Here is a 14,904-nt window from a genome sequence, read left to right as displayed (position 1 = left end):
GCTCTGCCTGAGCACTGTATTTATACACATAATATTTGTTGGATGTAATGACATACTCCCTTGACCACTTTTGTTGGGAAATAGAATGAAACACACAAGCTTGTAAGTTACTCTGCTACCTGCACATGCTGTTGACAACATTTATTTTTTAGTATTGCTATTTTACAGTGCTAGTCTAGACTAGACTAATATTAGACTGCCAGTGTCTTGAAGAAATTATTTAGAATATGATAGTGCCTGTCAGGTTATACATATAATAAACACTGTATAAACACTGGGAAAGGTTCCTCTTTTCTTAGAGAGAATTCACTTGTTGGCTGTTGAGGGATCCCTTGCATAACCATACAATGGCACTTTATTCCTATGGTATCTTACAGCCTTCAGAGAACATCAGCTTGCCAGCAGCTCTCAGGCACAACATGGGAGTTCCGTGTCTCAGACTGAGTCTGAGTCCAGGTCATTCCCATCCACCAGAGCTGGAGAGAGCACTGCACACTGGGTCTCCACCAACAGCAAGACATTTGCAGATGCAAAAGGAAGCTCTGCCTCATATCCTGATGTTGTGAGTGCTTCAGTTTTCACCGGGTTCTCGGACTCTGCTCCACAGACCAGAGGAAGGAACACAGTGTTGAGTGATAGTGGTTATTCAGAGTCTTGGTCCGCATCTTCCTCAGAAAGCCTGGATTCTTCAGCACCACCTGGAGAACGTTCGAGTGAGTTTTCATTTCACAGAACTGTACCATACCCCATAGAGAGGAGAGGGATTTACCATGCTTTGTAGTCTGAGGCATTAAGACCATGCATTAATGAAGTAACTTTCCAGACCCCTCTAGTTTCTAAGCCATTCTTCCAGCTGGTTGTTACAGCTATACCTATGCACTCCCAATTTTTTTCTGGTCCATCTCTGAGAATCTATTGATGCCACCTCTTCTTCCCACACAGCTCAGGGATTTCTCTCCTCCAATACCCTGTAGCCTGACCCAGGACCTCACATTTGTCTCAATCACAGAGTTTTTGGAAGGTGAAAACATCACCTTCTGAGTAGTTGTCTGGACATTCATCGGAAGAAATTCTCCCTTTCATTTAGTGTTGTTGTTGTTGTTGTTTTTAGATATAATTCACATTCTGTAGAATATGCACATTTAAAGTGTACAATTCAGTGCTTTTTAGTATATTGACAGAGTTGTGCAACCATCACTACTGTCTAATTCCAGAACATTTTTGCTGACCTATAAAGAAGTCCCCATACTCATCAGCAGTCACTTCCCACTCTGCCTTCCTCCCTAATTTACTTTCTGTCTCTGTGGATTTTCCCATTCTAGACATTTTCTATAAATGAAATTATACAATATGTGGCCTTTCACGTTTTCATGGTTCATCTATGTTGTAGCATGTATCACTAGATCATTCCTTTTTATGGCTGAATAATATTCTAGGGTGTAGATATGCCACATTTTGTTTATCCTTTCAGCAATTGATGGATGTTTGGGTAATTCCCACCTTTTGGCTATTATGAATATTGCTGCTATCAACGTTCAAGACATAAGTTTTCAGTTTTCTTGGAATTTTTGGTTTATAGGGTGGCTCTATTTTTAAACTTTTAAGGACCTGCCAAACTGTTTTCCGAAGTGACTGCACCATGTTGTATTCCAGTTCACAATGCACAGGTGTTCCAGTGTCTCCACATCTTCACCAACACTTGTTGCCGTCTGTCTTTTTTGATTAAAGCCATTCTAGTGAGTGTGGAGGGCATCTCACTGTGGTTTTGACTTGCACTTCTCAGCTTACTAACAATGCTGAGCATCTTTTCATGTGCTGATTGGCCATTTACTTTCTTTGAATGTGTCTATTCAAATCTTTATTTTTTTTATTAATTTTAAATCATAGCTGTGTACATTAATGCGATCATGGGGGACCATACATTGGTTTTACAAACAGTTTGACACATTTTCGTCACACTGGTTAATATGGCCTTCCTGGCATTTTCTTAGTTATTGTGTTAAGACAGTTATATTCTACATTTACTAAGTTTCACATGTACCCTTGTAAGATGCACCACAGGTGTAATCCCACCTATCACCCTCCCTCCATGCATCCTCCCCCCTCCTTCCCCTCCCTCTCCCCATTCCCCAAATTCTTAGGTTATAACTGGGTTATAGCTTTCGTATGAAAGCCAAAAATTAGTTTCATAGTAGGGCTGAGTACATTGGATACTTTTTCTTCCATTCTTTTTTTTTTTTCTTCTTCCATTCTTGAGATACTTTACTAAGAAGAATATGTTCCAGCTCCATTCATGTAAACATGAAAGAGGTAAAGTCTCCATCTTTCTTTAAGGCTGTATAATATTCCATGGTGTACATATACCACAGTTTATTCAAGTTGGGTTGTTTTTTCTTTTTAGACAGAGTCTTACTATGTCACCCTCTGTAGAGTGCAATGCCATCATAGCTCACAGCAACCTCAAACTCTTGGGATTAAGCAATTCTCTTGCTTCAGCCTCCCAAGTAGCTGGGACTACAGGCGCCCACCACAATGCCCAGCTATTTTTTTGTTGCAGTTGTCATTGTTGTCTTAGCAGGCCCGGGCCAGGTTCGAACCCACCAGCCTCCATGTATGTGCCCAGAGCCCTGCTGACTGAGGTAGTCTTTTTAGTATTGAGTTGTAAGAGTTTCTATTCCTTTGTCAGATACATAATTTGCAGACAGTTCTCATATTCTGTGGGCTGTCTTTTCACTTTCTTGATTGCATCATTTGTAGCATGAAAGTTTTGAATTTTGACAAAGTCCAATTTATCAATTCAAAAAAACTTTTCTTTTGATGTTCTGTTTTAATAATGCTTTGGGGTAATTTTTAAAAATAATCTCAGCAGGCTTATCAATGTGAAGTGTATTCCAATTAAAGCAAAAATAGAGTATTTATCATTTAAGCTTGTAATAGGTTTAAATCCTTACCTCTCCATTTCTCCCATTTGAGAATCCAAATTGATGAGGAAGATTAGCGTTTATTACTACTCATGTGATATAGGGAAGCACATGCTTATCATGAAAGAACACCACACGAGGGAGGAGAGCAAGATGGCGGCTGAGTAACAGCTTCCTTGCATCTGGGCACCGTGAGTCTGGGGAGATAGGACTCCAGGCATCTTTGGCTGGTGGGATCTGTCTATCATCACCCCTGTGAGGATATAGGGAGTCAGCGAGAGACTTCTGGACCCCAAGAGGAAGACTAAAACAGTGGAAAACTGGCAAGTGGTCGCGTGTGTTCAGTCGGTCTAAACCCGCCCGCAACTGTAAGTTCAGTAGCAGTGAGACTACAAACCGGAAAGGCCTTACCTGTAAACTGTTTTGGTGTCTTTGGACTTGGCACTCAGTTGAACTGCCTTAGGGAGAGCCTGAGCGGGAGTGCGGAGAACTTTGGCCATTGTCTAGGGCCCCAGTCTGAGCCGCTGAGCCAGATGGAGCTAATAGAGTTTGGTTGTGGCCACAGGAAGCCATTGTGAGTAATCTGCCCGGGCAAGCTCCACCCTCAGGGTCCAGAGCTAGAATTGGGTGGGAGCCAGTAACCTAGCCACTGAGTAGCCTAAGGGTGGAGTCTCAGCCGCCTTGCAGACCTAACCCTCAGCAGCAGAGTGAGACCGGTTTTGGCACACTGGGTAAGTGGATAGCCACTTCAGCAGTGATTCCAAAGACAAGCACTTTCCTGGGAAAGCTTCTGCTCAACGAGTTTACAAGTTCAAAGTGCCTTTTAAGTGGGCTGAAGAGAGATTTAGGGTATCTACCTGCTGGGGTTTGAGAAATCAGCAGCCTCCAGTCGTATCAGAACTGTGATTAACATCTCATACCCCAGAAGACCATGTGTTGCCCAGACAATATTCAACAACATATACATACTGCTTTGTTTTTGGTTGTGTTTTGTTTTTTTATTTTGGTTTGGTTGTTTTTTTATTTAGATGTTGTTGATGTTTTGTTTTTTAATTTCAACCTTTTCCATACAGATCTTTTTTCTTTCTCAATTTTTCTAGTTTAATTATAATTTCCCATTGCTGCCTTTTTCAATAACTAGAACTTCATTTTTGCTAGTGTTTCTACTGATATTATTTGGTTTTTCACCCAATTTTATCCCATAAAGTTTTCTGTCTGCTTGTTTTGGTTTGATTTATAGCATTTTTGTCTTTCCTCTCTACTTGGTGGAGGTGGGGTACTGTGTCTGATCAGGTTAGCAAAGAGCTGCTGACCTCAAGGGAACCACCCAGCTGGGCACTCCCAGAAGGTGGTTTTTTTTTTAAGGTTGTGTCAAAGTACCCTACTGTACACCTATATTGCTCTGTCTCCCTCTTTCTGTGTTTCTTTTCTTTTTGTCAATATTCCTTTTACCCACCCCCTCTACTTTCTCTATTTTTTTTTTCCTCTTTTCACTTGGTCCTCCATTCTTTCATCCCTTTCTTGCTCTTCAACCTTCTCACTCCTGTACCAAAAGATCTCATCGAACCCTTAGTCCATAGGCCCGAGAACTTAAAAAGCAAGAGGAAGTAAAAGGAAAATTAGGGCAAGGAAACAGATAAAAGAAATCACTCATGAGGAAGAATCAGCAGAAAACTCCAGGCAACATGAAGAACCAGTCCAGAACAACCCCGCCAAGGGACCATGAGGTAGCTACTGCAGAGGATTCCACATATAAAGAAATGTTAGGAATGACAGGGAATTTAGAATACACATGATGAAAACAATGAAAGAAATGATGGAAACAATGAAGGAAACTGCTAATAAAGTGGAAAATAACCAAAAGGAAATCCAAAAACAGAATCAAATCAGAGATGAACGATATGAAGAATATAAAAAGGATATAGCAGAGCTGAAGGAACTGAAACAGTCAATTAGGGAACTTAAAGATGCAATGGAAAGTATCAGCAACAGGTTAGACCATGCAGAAGAAAGAATTTCAGAGGTAGAAGACAAAGTTCTCGAGATAAGTCAGATAGTAAAAGAGGCAGAAAAGAAGAGAGAGAAAGCAGAACATTCACTGTCAGAATTATGGGACTTTATGAAGCGTTCCAACATACGAGTTATAGGAATCCCAGAAGGGGAAGAAGAATGCCCCCAGAGGAATGGAAGCCATACTAGAGAATATTATAAAAGAAAATTTCCCAAATATCACCAAAGATTCTGACACACTGCTTTCAGAGGGCTATCGGACCCCAGGTCGCCTCAACTCTAACCGAGCTTCTCCAAGACACATTGTGATGAACCTGTCCAAAGTCAAGACAAAAGAAAAGATTCTGCACGCTGCCAGGAGTAAGCGTCAGTTGACCTACAGGGGCAAATCCATCAGAGTGACCGCAGACTTCTCTAATGAAACTTTCCAAGCAAGAAGACAATGGTCATCTAGCTTTAATCTACTTAAACAGAACAATTTCCAGCCCAGAATTCTGTACCCTGCTAAGCTAAACTTAAAAATTGACGGAGAAATTAAATCATTTACGGATATGCAAGCATTGAGGACATTCGCCACAACAAGACCAGCTCTACAGGAAATACTTCAACCTGTTCTGCACACTGACCACCACAATGGATCAGCAGCAAAGTAAGAACTCAGAGATTAAAGGACAGAACCTAACCTCCACACTGATGCAAAAGATAAAACTAAGCAATGGACTCTCACAAAATAAGATGAATAGAATACTACCACACTTACCAATTATCTCAATAAATGTTAATGGCTTGAATTCCCCACTGAAGAGACATAGATTGGCTGACTGGATTAAAAAACACAAGCCATCCATCTGCTGTCTGCTAGAAACACACCTGGCTTCAAAAGACAAATTAAAGCCCCGAGTCAAGGGTTGGAAGACAATTTTTCAGGCAAATGGAATTCAGAAGAAAAGACGAGTTGCGATCTTATTTTCAGATACATGTGGATTTAAAGCAACTAAAGTCAAAAAAGACAAAGATTGTCACTTTATATTGGTCAAGGGAAAAATACAACAAGAAGACGTTTCAATTCTAAATATTTATGCACCCAATTTAAATGCTCCCAGATTCTTGAAACAGACCTTACTCAGTCTGAGCAATATGATATCTGATAATACCATAATAACAGGGGACTTTAACACTCCTCTTACAGAGCTGGACAGATCCTCTAAACAGAAATTAAACAAAGATATAAGAGATTTAAATGAGACCCTAGAACAACTGTGCTTGATAGACGCATATAGAACACTCCATCCCAAAGATAAAGAATATACATTCTTCTCATCACTCCATGGAACATTCTCCCAAATTGATCATATCCTGGGACACAAAACAAATATCAACAGAATCAAAAGAATTGAAATTTTACCTTGTATCTTCTCAGACCATAAGGCACTAAAGCTGGAACTCAACTCTAACAAAAACGCTCGACCCCACACAAAGGCATGGAAATTAAACAATCTTCTGTTGAATAACAAATGGGTGCAGGAAGAAATAAAACAGGAAATCATTAACTTCCTTGAGCTAACAACAATGAAGATGCAAGCTACCAAAACCTGTGGGATACTGCAAAAGCAGTTTTGAGAGGAAAATTCATCGCTTTAGATGCCTACATTCGAAAAACAGAAAGAGAGCGCATCAACAATCTCACAAGCCATCTTATGGAATTGGAAAAAGAAGAACAATCTAAGCCTAAACTCAGTAGAAGAAAAGAAATATCCAAAATCAAATCAGAGATCAATGAAATTGAAAACAAAAGAATCATTCAGAAAATTAATGAAACAAGGAGTTGGTTTTTTGAAAAAATAAATACAATAGATAAACCATTGGCCAGACTAACGAGAAATAGAAAAGTAAAATCTCTAGTAACCTCAATCAGAAATGATAAAGGGGAAATAACAACTGATCCCACAGAGATATAAGAGTTCATCTCTGAATACTACCAGAAACTCTATGCCCAGAAATTTGACAATGTGAAGGAAATGGATCAATATTTGGAATCACACCCTCTCCCTATACTTAGCCAGGAAGAAATAGAGCTCCTGAACAGACCAATTTCAAGCACTGAGATCAAAGAAACAATAAAAAATATTCCAACCAAAAAATGCCCTGGTCCAGATGGCTTCACACCAGAATTCTATCAAACCTTCAAGGAAGAGCTTATTCCTGTACTGCAGAAATTATTCCAAAAAATTGAGGAAGAAGGAATCTTCCCCAACACATTCTATGAAGCAAACATCACCCTGATACCAAAACCAGGAAAAGACCCAACCAAAAAGGAGAATTTCAGACCAGTCTCACTCATGAATATAGATGCAAAAATTCTCAACAAAATCCTAGCCAATAGATTACAGCTTATCATCAAAAAAGTCATTCATCATGATCAAGTAGGCTTCATCCCAGGGATGCAAGGCTGGTTTAACATACGCAAGTCCATAAACGTTATCCACCGTATTAACAGAGGCAAAAATAAAGATCACATGATCCTCTCAATAGATGCAGAAAAAGCATTTGATAAAATCCAGCATCCTTTTTTAATTAGAACACTGAAGAGTATAGGCATAGGTGGCACATTTCTAAAACTGATTGAAGCTATCTATGACAAACCCACAGCTAATGTTGTACTGAATGGAGTAAAACTGAAAGCTTTTCCCCTTAGAACTGGAACCAGACGAGGTTGTCCTCTGTCACCTTTACTATTCAATATAGTGCTAGAAGTTCTAGCCAATACAATTAGGCAAGACAAGGAAATAAAGGGACTCCAAATGGGAGCAGAGGAGGTCAAACTCTCCCACTTTGCTGACAACATGATCTTATACTTAGAGAACCCCAAAGACTCAACCACAAGACTCTTAGAAGTCATCAAAAAATGTTTCAGGATATAGAATCAATGTCCACAAGTCAGTAGGCTTTGTATATATCAGTAACGGTCAAGATGAGAAGCTAATTAAGGACACAACTCCCTTCACCATAGTTTCAAAGAAAATAAAATACCTAGGAATATATCTAATGAAGGAGGTGAAGGACCTCTATAAAGAAAATTATGAAATCCTCAGAAAGGAAATATCAGAGGATATTAACAAATGGAAGAATATACCATGCTCATGGATGGGAAGAATCAACATTGTTAAAATGTCTATACTTCCCAAAGCAATCTACCTATTCAATGCCATTCCTATCAAAATACCAACATCGTACTTTCAAGATTTGGAGAAAATGATTCTGCATTTTGTATGGAACCGGAAAATACCCCGTATAGCTAAGGCAGTTCTTAGTAATAAAAACAAAGCTGGGGGCATCAGTATACCAGATTTTAGTCTGTACTACAAAGTCATAGTGGTCAAGACAGCATGGTACTGGCACAAAAACAGAGACATAGACACTTGGAATCAAATTGAAAACCAAGAAATGAAACTAACATCTTACAACCACCTAATCTTCGATAAACCAAACAAGAACATACCTTGGGGGAAAGACTCCCTATTTAATAAATGGTGTTGGGAGAACTGGATGTCTACATGTCAAAGACTGAAACTGGACCCACCCCTTTCCCCACTCACAAAAATTGATTCAAAATGGATAAAGGACTTAAATTTAAGGCATGAAACAATAAAAATCCTCCAAGAAAGCATAGGAAAAACACTGGAAGATACTGGCCTGGGGAAAGACTTCATGAAGAAGACTGCCATGGCAATTGCAACAACAACAAAAATAAACAAATGGGACTTCATTAAACTGAAAAGCTTCTGTACAGCTAAGGAGACAATAACCAAAGCAAAGAGACAACCCACACAATGGGAAAGGATATTTGCATATTTTCAATCAGACAAAAGCTTGATAACTAGGATCTATAGAGAACTCAAATTAATCTACATGAAAAAAGCCAACAATCCCATATATCAATGGGCAAAAGATATGAATAGAACCTTCTCTAAAGATGAGAGACGAATGGCTAACAAACATATGAAAAATTGTTCATCATCTCTATATATTAGAGAAATGCAAATCAAAACAACCCTGAGATACCATCTAACTCTAGTGAGAATGGCCCACATCACAAAATCTCAAAACTGCAGATGCTGGCATGGATGCGGAGAGAAGGGAACACTTTTACACTGCTGGTGGGACTGCAAACTAGTACAACCTTTCTGGAAGGAAGTATGGAGAAACCTCAAAGCACTCAAGCTAGACCTCCCATTTGATCCTGCAATCCCATTACTGGGCATCTACCCAGAAGGAAAAAAATCCTTTTATCATAAGGACACTTGTACTAGACTGTTTATTTCAGCTCAATTTACAATTGGCAAAATGTGGAAACAGCCTAAATGCCCACCAACCCAGGAATGGATTAACAAGCTGTGGTATATTTACACCATGGAATACTATTCAGCTATTAAAAAAAATGGAGACTTTACATCGTTCATATTAACCTGGATGGAAGTGGAAGACATTATTCTTAGTAAAGCATCACAAGAATGGAGAAGCATGAATCCTATGTACTCAATTTTGATATGAGGACAATTAATGATAATTTAGGTTATGGTGGGGAGGAAAAGCAGAAAGAGGGATGGAGGGAGGGGGGTGGGGCCTTGGTGTGTGTCACACTTTATGGAGGCAAGACATGATTGCAAGAGGGACTTTACCTAACAATTGCAATCAGTGTAACCTGGCTTATTGTACCCTCAATGAATCCCCAACAATAAAAAAAAAAAAAAAAGAAAGAACACCACACATGTGGGTGAGGGAGTTACTCCTGATCCTCTTTAATGTTTATCTCCTAAACAAAAGGAATCGTTTTCCACCCTCATCATGGTGGTGGTGGGGGACTTGGGATTTTTACCTTCCCCAACCGGGATCTCAGGTTCAATAGCCTTTCCCTTTTATATCTCTTTATTACCCTTCATCTCTATAGCTAATGCTCAGTCGGTTCGTGGGGAAAGGGGGATTTCATTGTGATCAGATCTTGGGGTTCAATTATGAAAAGCTAGATGAGGAGTACCCTTATTCCTGAAACCATCTCACATGGATTAATACAAAGCTTTATCTTGTTCCTGGAATCACCCAAAGCTGCCTGATTCTGCAGTCCTTTTTCTGTGTTCAGATTCAGCCCCTCCCTTTCTGGTCATGACAGTCCCCTTAGTTAAGCCTGTAGCCTTCCATTCTTGAGACACTTTACTAAGAAGAATATGTTCCAGCTCCATCCATGTAAACATGAAAGAGGTAAAGTCTCCATCTTTCTTTAGAATGGAAGAAAAAGTACCCAATGTACTCACCCTTATTATAAAACTAATGTAGGACCTTCACATGAAAGCTATAACCCAGTTACAACCTAAGAATAGGGAGAAGGGGGAAAGGGGGGGGGAGGGAGGGGGGGAGGGAGGTGGAGGGAGGGGGATTAATGGGATTACACCTGTGGTGCATCTTACAAGGGTATATGTGAATCTTAGTAAATGTGGAATGTAAAGGTCTTAGCAAAATAACTAAGAAAATGCCAGGAAAGCTATGTTAACTAGTGTGAGGAAAATGTGTCAAACGGTCTATGAACCAAGTGTATGGTGCCCCATGATCATACTAATGTACACAGCTATGATTTAATAATAAAAAAAAAAAAAAGCCTGTAGCCTTAATGTGGTTGTTTACCTAAATTTGTTTAACAGAACATTTAAAATCTCCCCATCCAAGGCCTTTGTCTTTTAAATCCTGCTCGGATACCTCATACTCTGTTTGGCCTGGCTCTCTCTGGTTCCTGGTTTCCTCCGTGCTGCTTGAGGTCACCGTGTGTCCTGTCCCCACACTCATTCTTGTCTCTCAGTTAATTTGAACCTGTCCTGAAAGGAATTTACCTAACACTCAACTTTACGTCTGTTTTCCATCAAAGTGTGCCCACAGGGTATCAAGGGCTAGTCTGGGCAGGGAATGGGAATAAAAACCAGGGAAGAATCTGTTTTCTCATATAGCTACATTAAGAGGTATGTAGGCCAAGAAGAATTGGACTTCCTTTTTATAACTTCTTAAAAGAGAGTTTATTTGATAATCTAATACAACAATCTAAGATAGTTCTAAGATTCTTTAGGTTTATAGCACAAAACATGGCCAAAAGAGAAGGAAAAGGATATTTATTACTGTGTCACCTTCCCTATTCCATCCTTAATAAAATAAGTGCGTTAAGAAAGATAAAAGAAAACAAACACCAAGCCCACCTTTCACCTCTGAGCACAGGCCAATTTCTCTGCCAGTGCACTAACACTCTATAGGATGAGGAGCCAGGAGCGTTCACAGACCTCTGGTCATCCCAGGAGGAAGGGCCTTCCATGGAGGACTGTGTTCCCCTCCTGGGCCTTGTGCGAACTTCAGTCTTTTGCCCACCATTCACCTCCACCCTCCCCACCAATGCCAATTTCCCTGAATAAACTCTATTTCTTACGTATCACTGAGCAGAAATCCAGTATGGATCTTGTTCTGTGAAGGATAAGCTCCCATCAGCCCAGTTCCCCAGGAGAGACATGCTGATGGGCAGCGCATGCTGGGTCTGCAGCAGCAGCAGCACCCCGCAGACACAGCCTGGAGCAGGCCCTGCAGCCTCCCTGTCCCCTTTCTCTGCTCTCATAGCCTGGGAGCACGGCCCTGCATCCTCCCCGTCCCCTTTCTCTGCTCTCACAGCCTGGGAGCACAGCCCTGTATCCTCCCCGTCCCCTTTCTCTGCTCTCACAGCCTGGGAGCACGGCCCTGTATCCTCCCCGTCCCCTTTCTCTGCTCTCACAGCCCTGGAGCAGGCCCTGCATCCTCCCCGTCCTCTTTCTCTGCTCCCACAGCCCTGGAGCAGGCCCTGCAGCCTCACCGTCCCCTTCTCTGCTCTCACAGCCCTGGACAGGCCCTACAGCCTCCCCGTCCCCTTTCTCTGCTCTCACAGCCTGGGAGCAGGCTCTGCAGCCTCCCCGTCCCCTTTCTGTGCTCTCACAGCCTGGGAGCACGGCCCTGTATCCTCCCCGTCCCCTTTCTCTGCTCTCACAGCCTGGGAGCACGGCCCTGTATCCTCCCCGTCCCCTTTCTCTGCTCTCACAGCCCTGAAGCAGGCCCTGCATCCTCCCCGTCCTCTTTCTCTGCTCCCACAGCCCTGGAGCAGGCCCTGCAGCCTCACCGTCCCCTTCTCTGCTCTCACAGCCCTGGACAGGCCCTACAGCCTCTCCGTCCCCTTTCTCTGCTCTCACAGCCTGGGAGCAGGCTCTACAGCCTCCCCGTCCCCTTTCTCTGCTCTCACGGCCCTACAACCTCACTGTCCCCTTTTCTTTCCTCTTTCAGCAGTGGGAGACAGCCGCACAGGTGTGGGGGACAGGACACCCAGGGCTCCCCCGCGCAGCGCACACACCTCGGCTACTCTGGCCGGAGTGGCAGAGCGCACGCTGCGGTCCCTCGCCCCCACCAACGCCAGCACCAGTGCCACCCCTGCCCAGAGCTCCGCAGGGACAGATGTCACCGACGGCACCAGCCTGGCCACCTTGCAGGCCCTCGGAGGTGAGGTGTCTTCACAGAGCCACCTAACATGTCCCTTCAGCTCTCTGTGCATTCCCTCAAAGTCCCGACTCGGTGGTCCACTCAGGACTTACCCTATAAGCTCTTTAGGAAGAGAACTTTCTGGGTTTTCCCACCTCAGGAAGGCAAACACCCCTCCCTTACCCCACCCAGCTCACCCCCACACCAATGCGAGGCATTTGGGACACTGTCTGCTGGGAGGCTTACAATAAAGGGGATGGGCCACTTTGAGGCTAAGACCAATCTCTCAGGAAAGAAATAGCTCATTATGTAGAATGGAAAGTTAGAAGAGTTTTCCTTTTTCCATTTAGGCATAGCAGTTATTCTGTTGGGCAGGAGGGTCTTAAGAGCTTTTCAGATACCAATTGGTTTTTACCAAAAAAGGCATGTGGATGGAGTTTGGGTTACTCTCTACTTTTAGGCCCCTGGTCCCCACTTTTATTACCATTTCCGGTGAGAAGCCACAGGAGGTCAGTCAGCTCAGAGCACACGCTGGGTCAGCTGGCACCATCTCTATTCAGATCATTTGCCATTGCAAACCACTTTCTCCAAAGAAAGTGTTCACCCACTTAAGTTCATGGATAGGATGTTGAAAGTCTGTTTTGTGTTGTGTGTTTCACAGGCTTCCTTGTTTGTTTACTTGACCTGACCTTGGCTTTTTCCTTTGTAGTTACTGGAATTAGCTACGATCAAGTGAGTGGCACAGATACTGAACAAAGGAATTCTAGCAGCCACACAGACCACACTTACATTTCATCGACTTTCACCAAAGGAGAACGGGCATTACTGTCCATTACAGATAACAGTTCATCCTCGGACATCAGGGAGAGCTCGACCTCTTACATCAAGTCCTCCAACCCTTCCTATTCAGACTATTCTTCCTCTTCTCATGCTCAGACTGAAAGAAGTAACATCTCATCTTATGATGGGGAGTATGCTCAGCCTTCCACTGAGTCACCCGTTCAGCATACATCTGACCTCCTGTCCCTCACATCCACCATTAACATGCCAGATGCTGCTGCTCAGTCTGTTGGTGGCTGGTCATCTTCTCCTTCAGTGCCTCCTCCGCCTCTGCCCTCAGAATCACAATCCCACCAGTTCTCATCAGCCGTACCATCACCTGGGGCCTCTGTGTATCTGCTGAAGTCTACCTCTGATGCATCTCCGCCTTTGTCCTCCTCACCCTCACCTTTACCCACATCCATGACAGCATCTACCCCGGCCCCACTTCCTGTCTCACAGACAACCTTACCACATTCATCTTCTACCCTAGTCCTGCCCAGGGTAAAGGGGACTCCTATGACTTCGGTTCAGATGCCGACAGCATCATCATCCTTGGCAACACCCCGCAGTAGTCAAACAGTAGACCCTAAGAACCAGAGCACCTCACATCAAGAGAAAATTGTTATAGAATCAAAGTCACCAAGCTTGGTGTCTATGCCCACAGAGTCTGTCAATGCTGTAACAATGAGCTCTCCTTCGGAGGTCTCTTTATCTCCAGCCTTGAAAGAGTCTTCCACAGAGCAAAGCCTTCCACCCTCTGGCACCAGCTTAGTCCCAATGTCTCCAGCTCTGACAGCCACCGTTCTTGAGATTTCTCATCCAACTGTGACCACTCCCAGCATCCCATCGAGCACAGCCTCTGTGATCACTAGCCCTGCGCCTATACAGACTACAGCTAGAAAACAGCTCTTGCCAACCCGTCCTGAAATCCTAGTGACACATGTCTCAACACAAGTTGCCATCGGCACAAAGAGGACCGAGGTGCATGAAGATGCTACCACCACATCGATCCCTCTGACCAGTGTACTCACATCAGCCAAAGAACTGACCACACGGCTTGGCATTATAGAAGCGCACAGCCCAGCTTCACATGTCCTCGAGACATCTCTTTCCCCCCAAACCACAGATGTTTCTACAGCTGAAGTGTCAACTCCTAATTCTGCCACCTTAGCTGTTCACAGCAGCACGTGGTCTCCCACAGCACTGTCATCTTCAGCGTCAGGTAAAAACACACAGTCTCACGAGCACATGTGGACAGCTAGGCTTGTCCAGGACCAGCACTGCATGGGGCTTGGGGTTCTTGTGAATGTGTGGAAATGGCTAGGACTTGAAACTGTGTGTTTTGTGACCTGAACTGCTTCCTGTTAAAACACTTAAAAGCATAAAAGAAGGTCATGGTGGACCTAATTTTCTCACCCATGTTGCATAATTCTTTGTGAAGAGGAGAAGATGCTTTGGCCATGTGTGATGTCGGTAGATAGTGCAGGGGTAGCTTTTAATGCCCTGTAGTTGCAGGAGCATGTCAAGTGTGCCTTTAACTCCTCTGTAGTCAGAGCAGGGCAGTGATTAGGTTGGCAGGGTTGAGATGGCGAAATAAAGAAGCTTTAGGTGGCCTACCTGCGAC

General features: G+C 43.0%; 1 protein-coding gene across 2 annotated transcripts in view; it reads left to right on the top strand.

Annotated features, from left to right (window-relative positions):
- HEG1 (heart development protein with EGF like domains 1) overlaps positions 1-14,904 on the top strand; it is a 101,037-nt gene that overhangs the window by 48,597 nt on the left and 37,536 nt on the right. For both annotated transcript variants that reach the window (XM_053564397.1, XM_053564396.1), the window contains 3 exons: positions 378-713; positions 12,267-12,479; positions 13,168-14,502. In XM_053564397.1, the coding sequence (XP_053420372.1) occupies positions 378-713; positions 12,267-12,479; positions 13,168-14,502 (1,884 nt within the window). The remainder of the gene's footprint in view (positions 1-377; positions 714-12,266; positions 12,480-13,167; positions 14,503-14,904) is intronic.

The sequence above is a fragment of the Nycticebus coucang genome, chromosome 16 (genome assembly GCF_027406575.1).
Source record: "Nycticebus coucang isolate mNycCou1 chromosome 16, mNycCou1.pri, whole genome shotgun sequence".
NCBI classification, from domain to species: Eukaryota; Metazoa; Chordata; class Mammalia; order Primates; family Lorisidae; genus Nycticebus; species Nycticebus coucang.
Note: the sequence above shows the minus strand (reverse complement) of the source record. Positions and strands in the feature narration are given on the sequence as shown.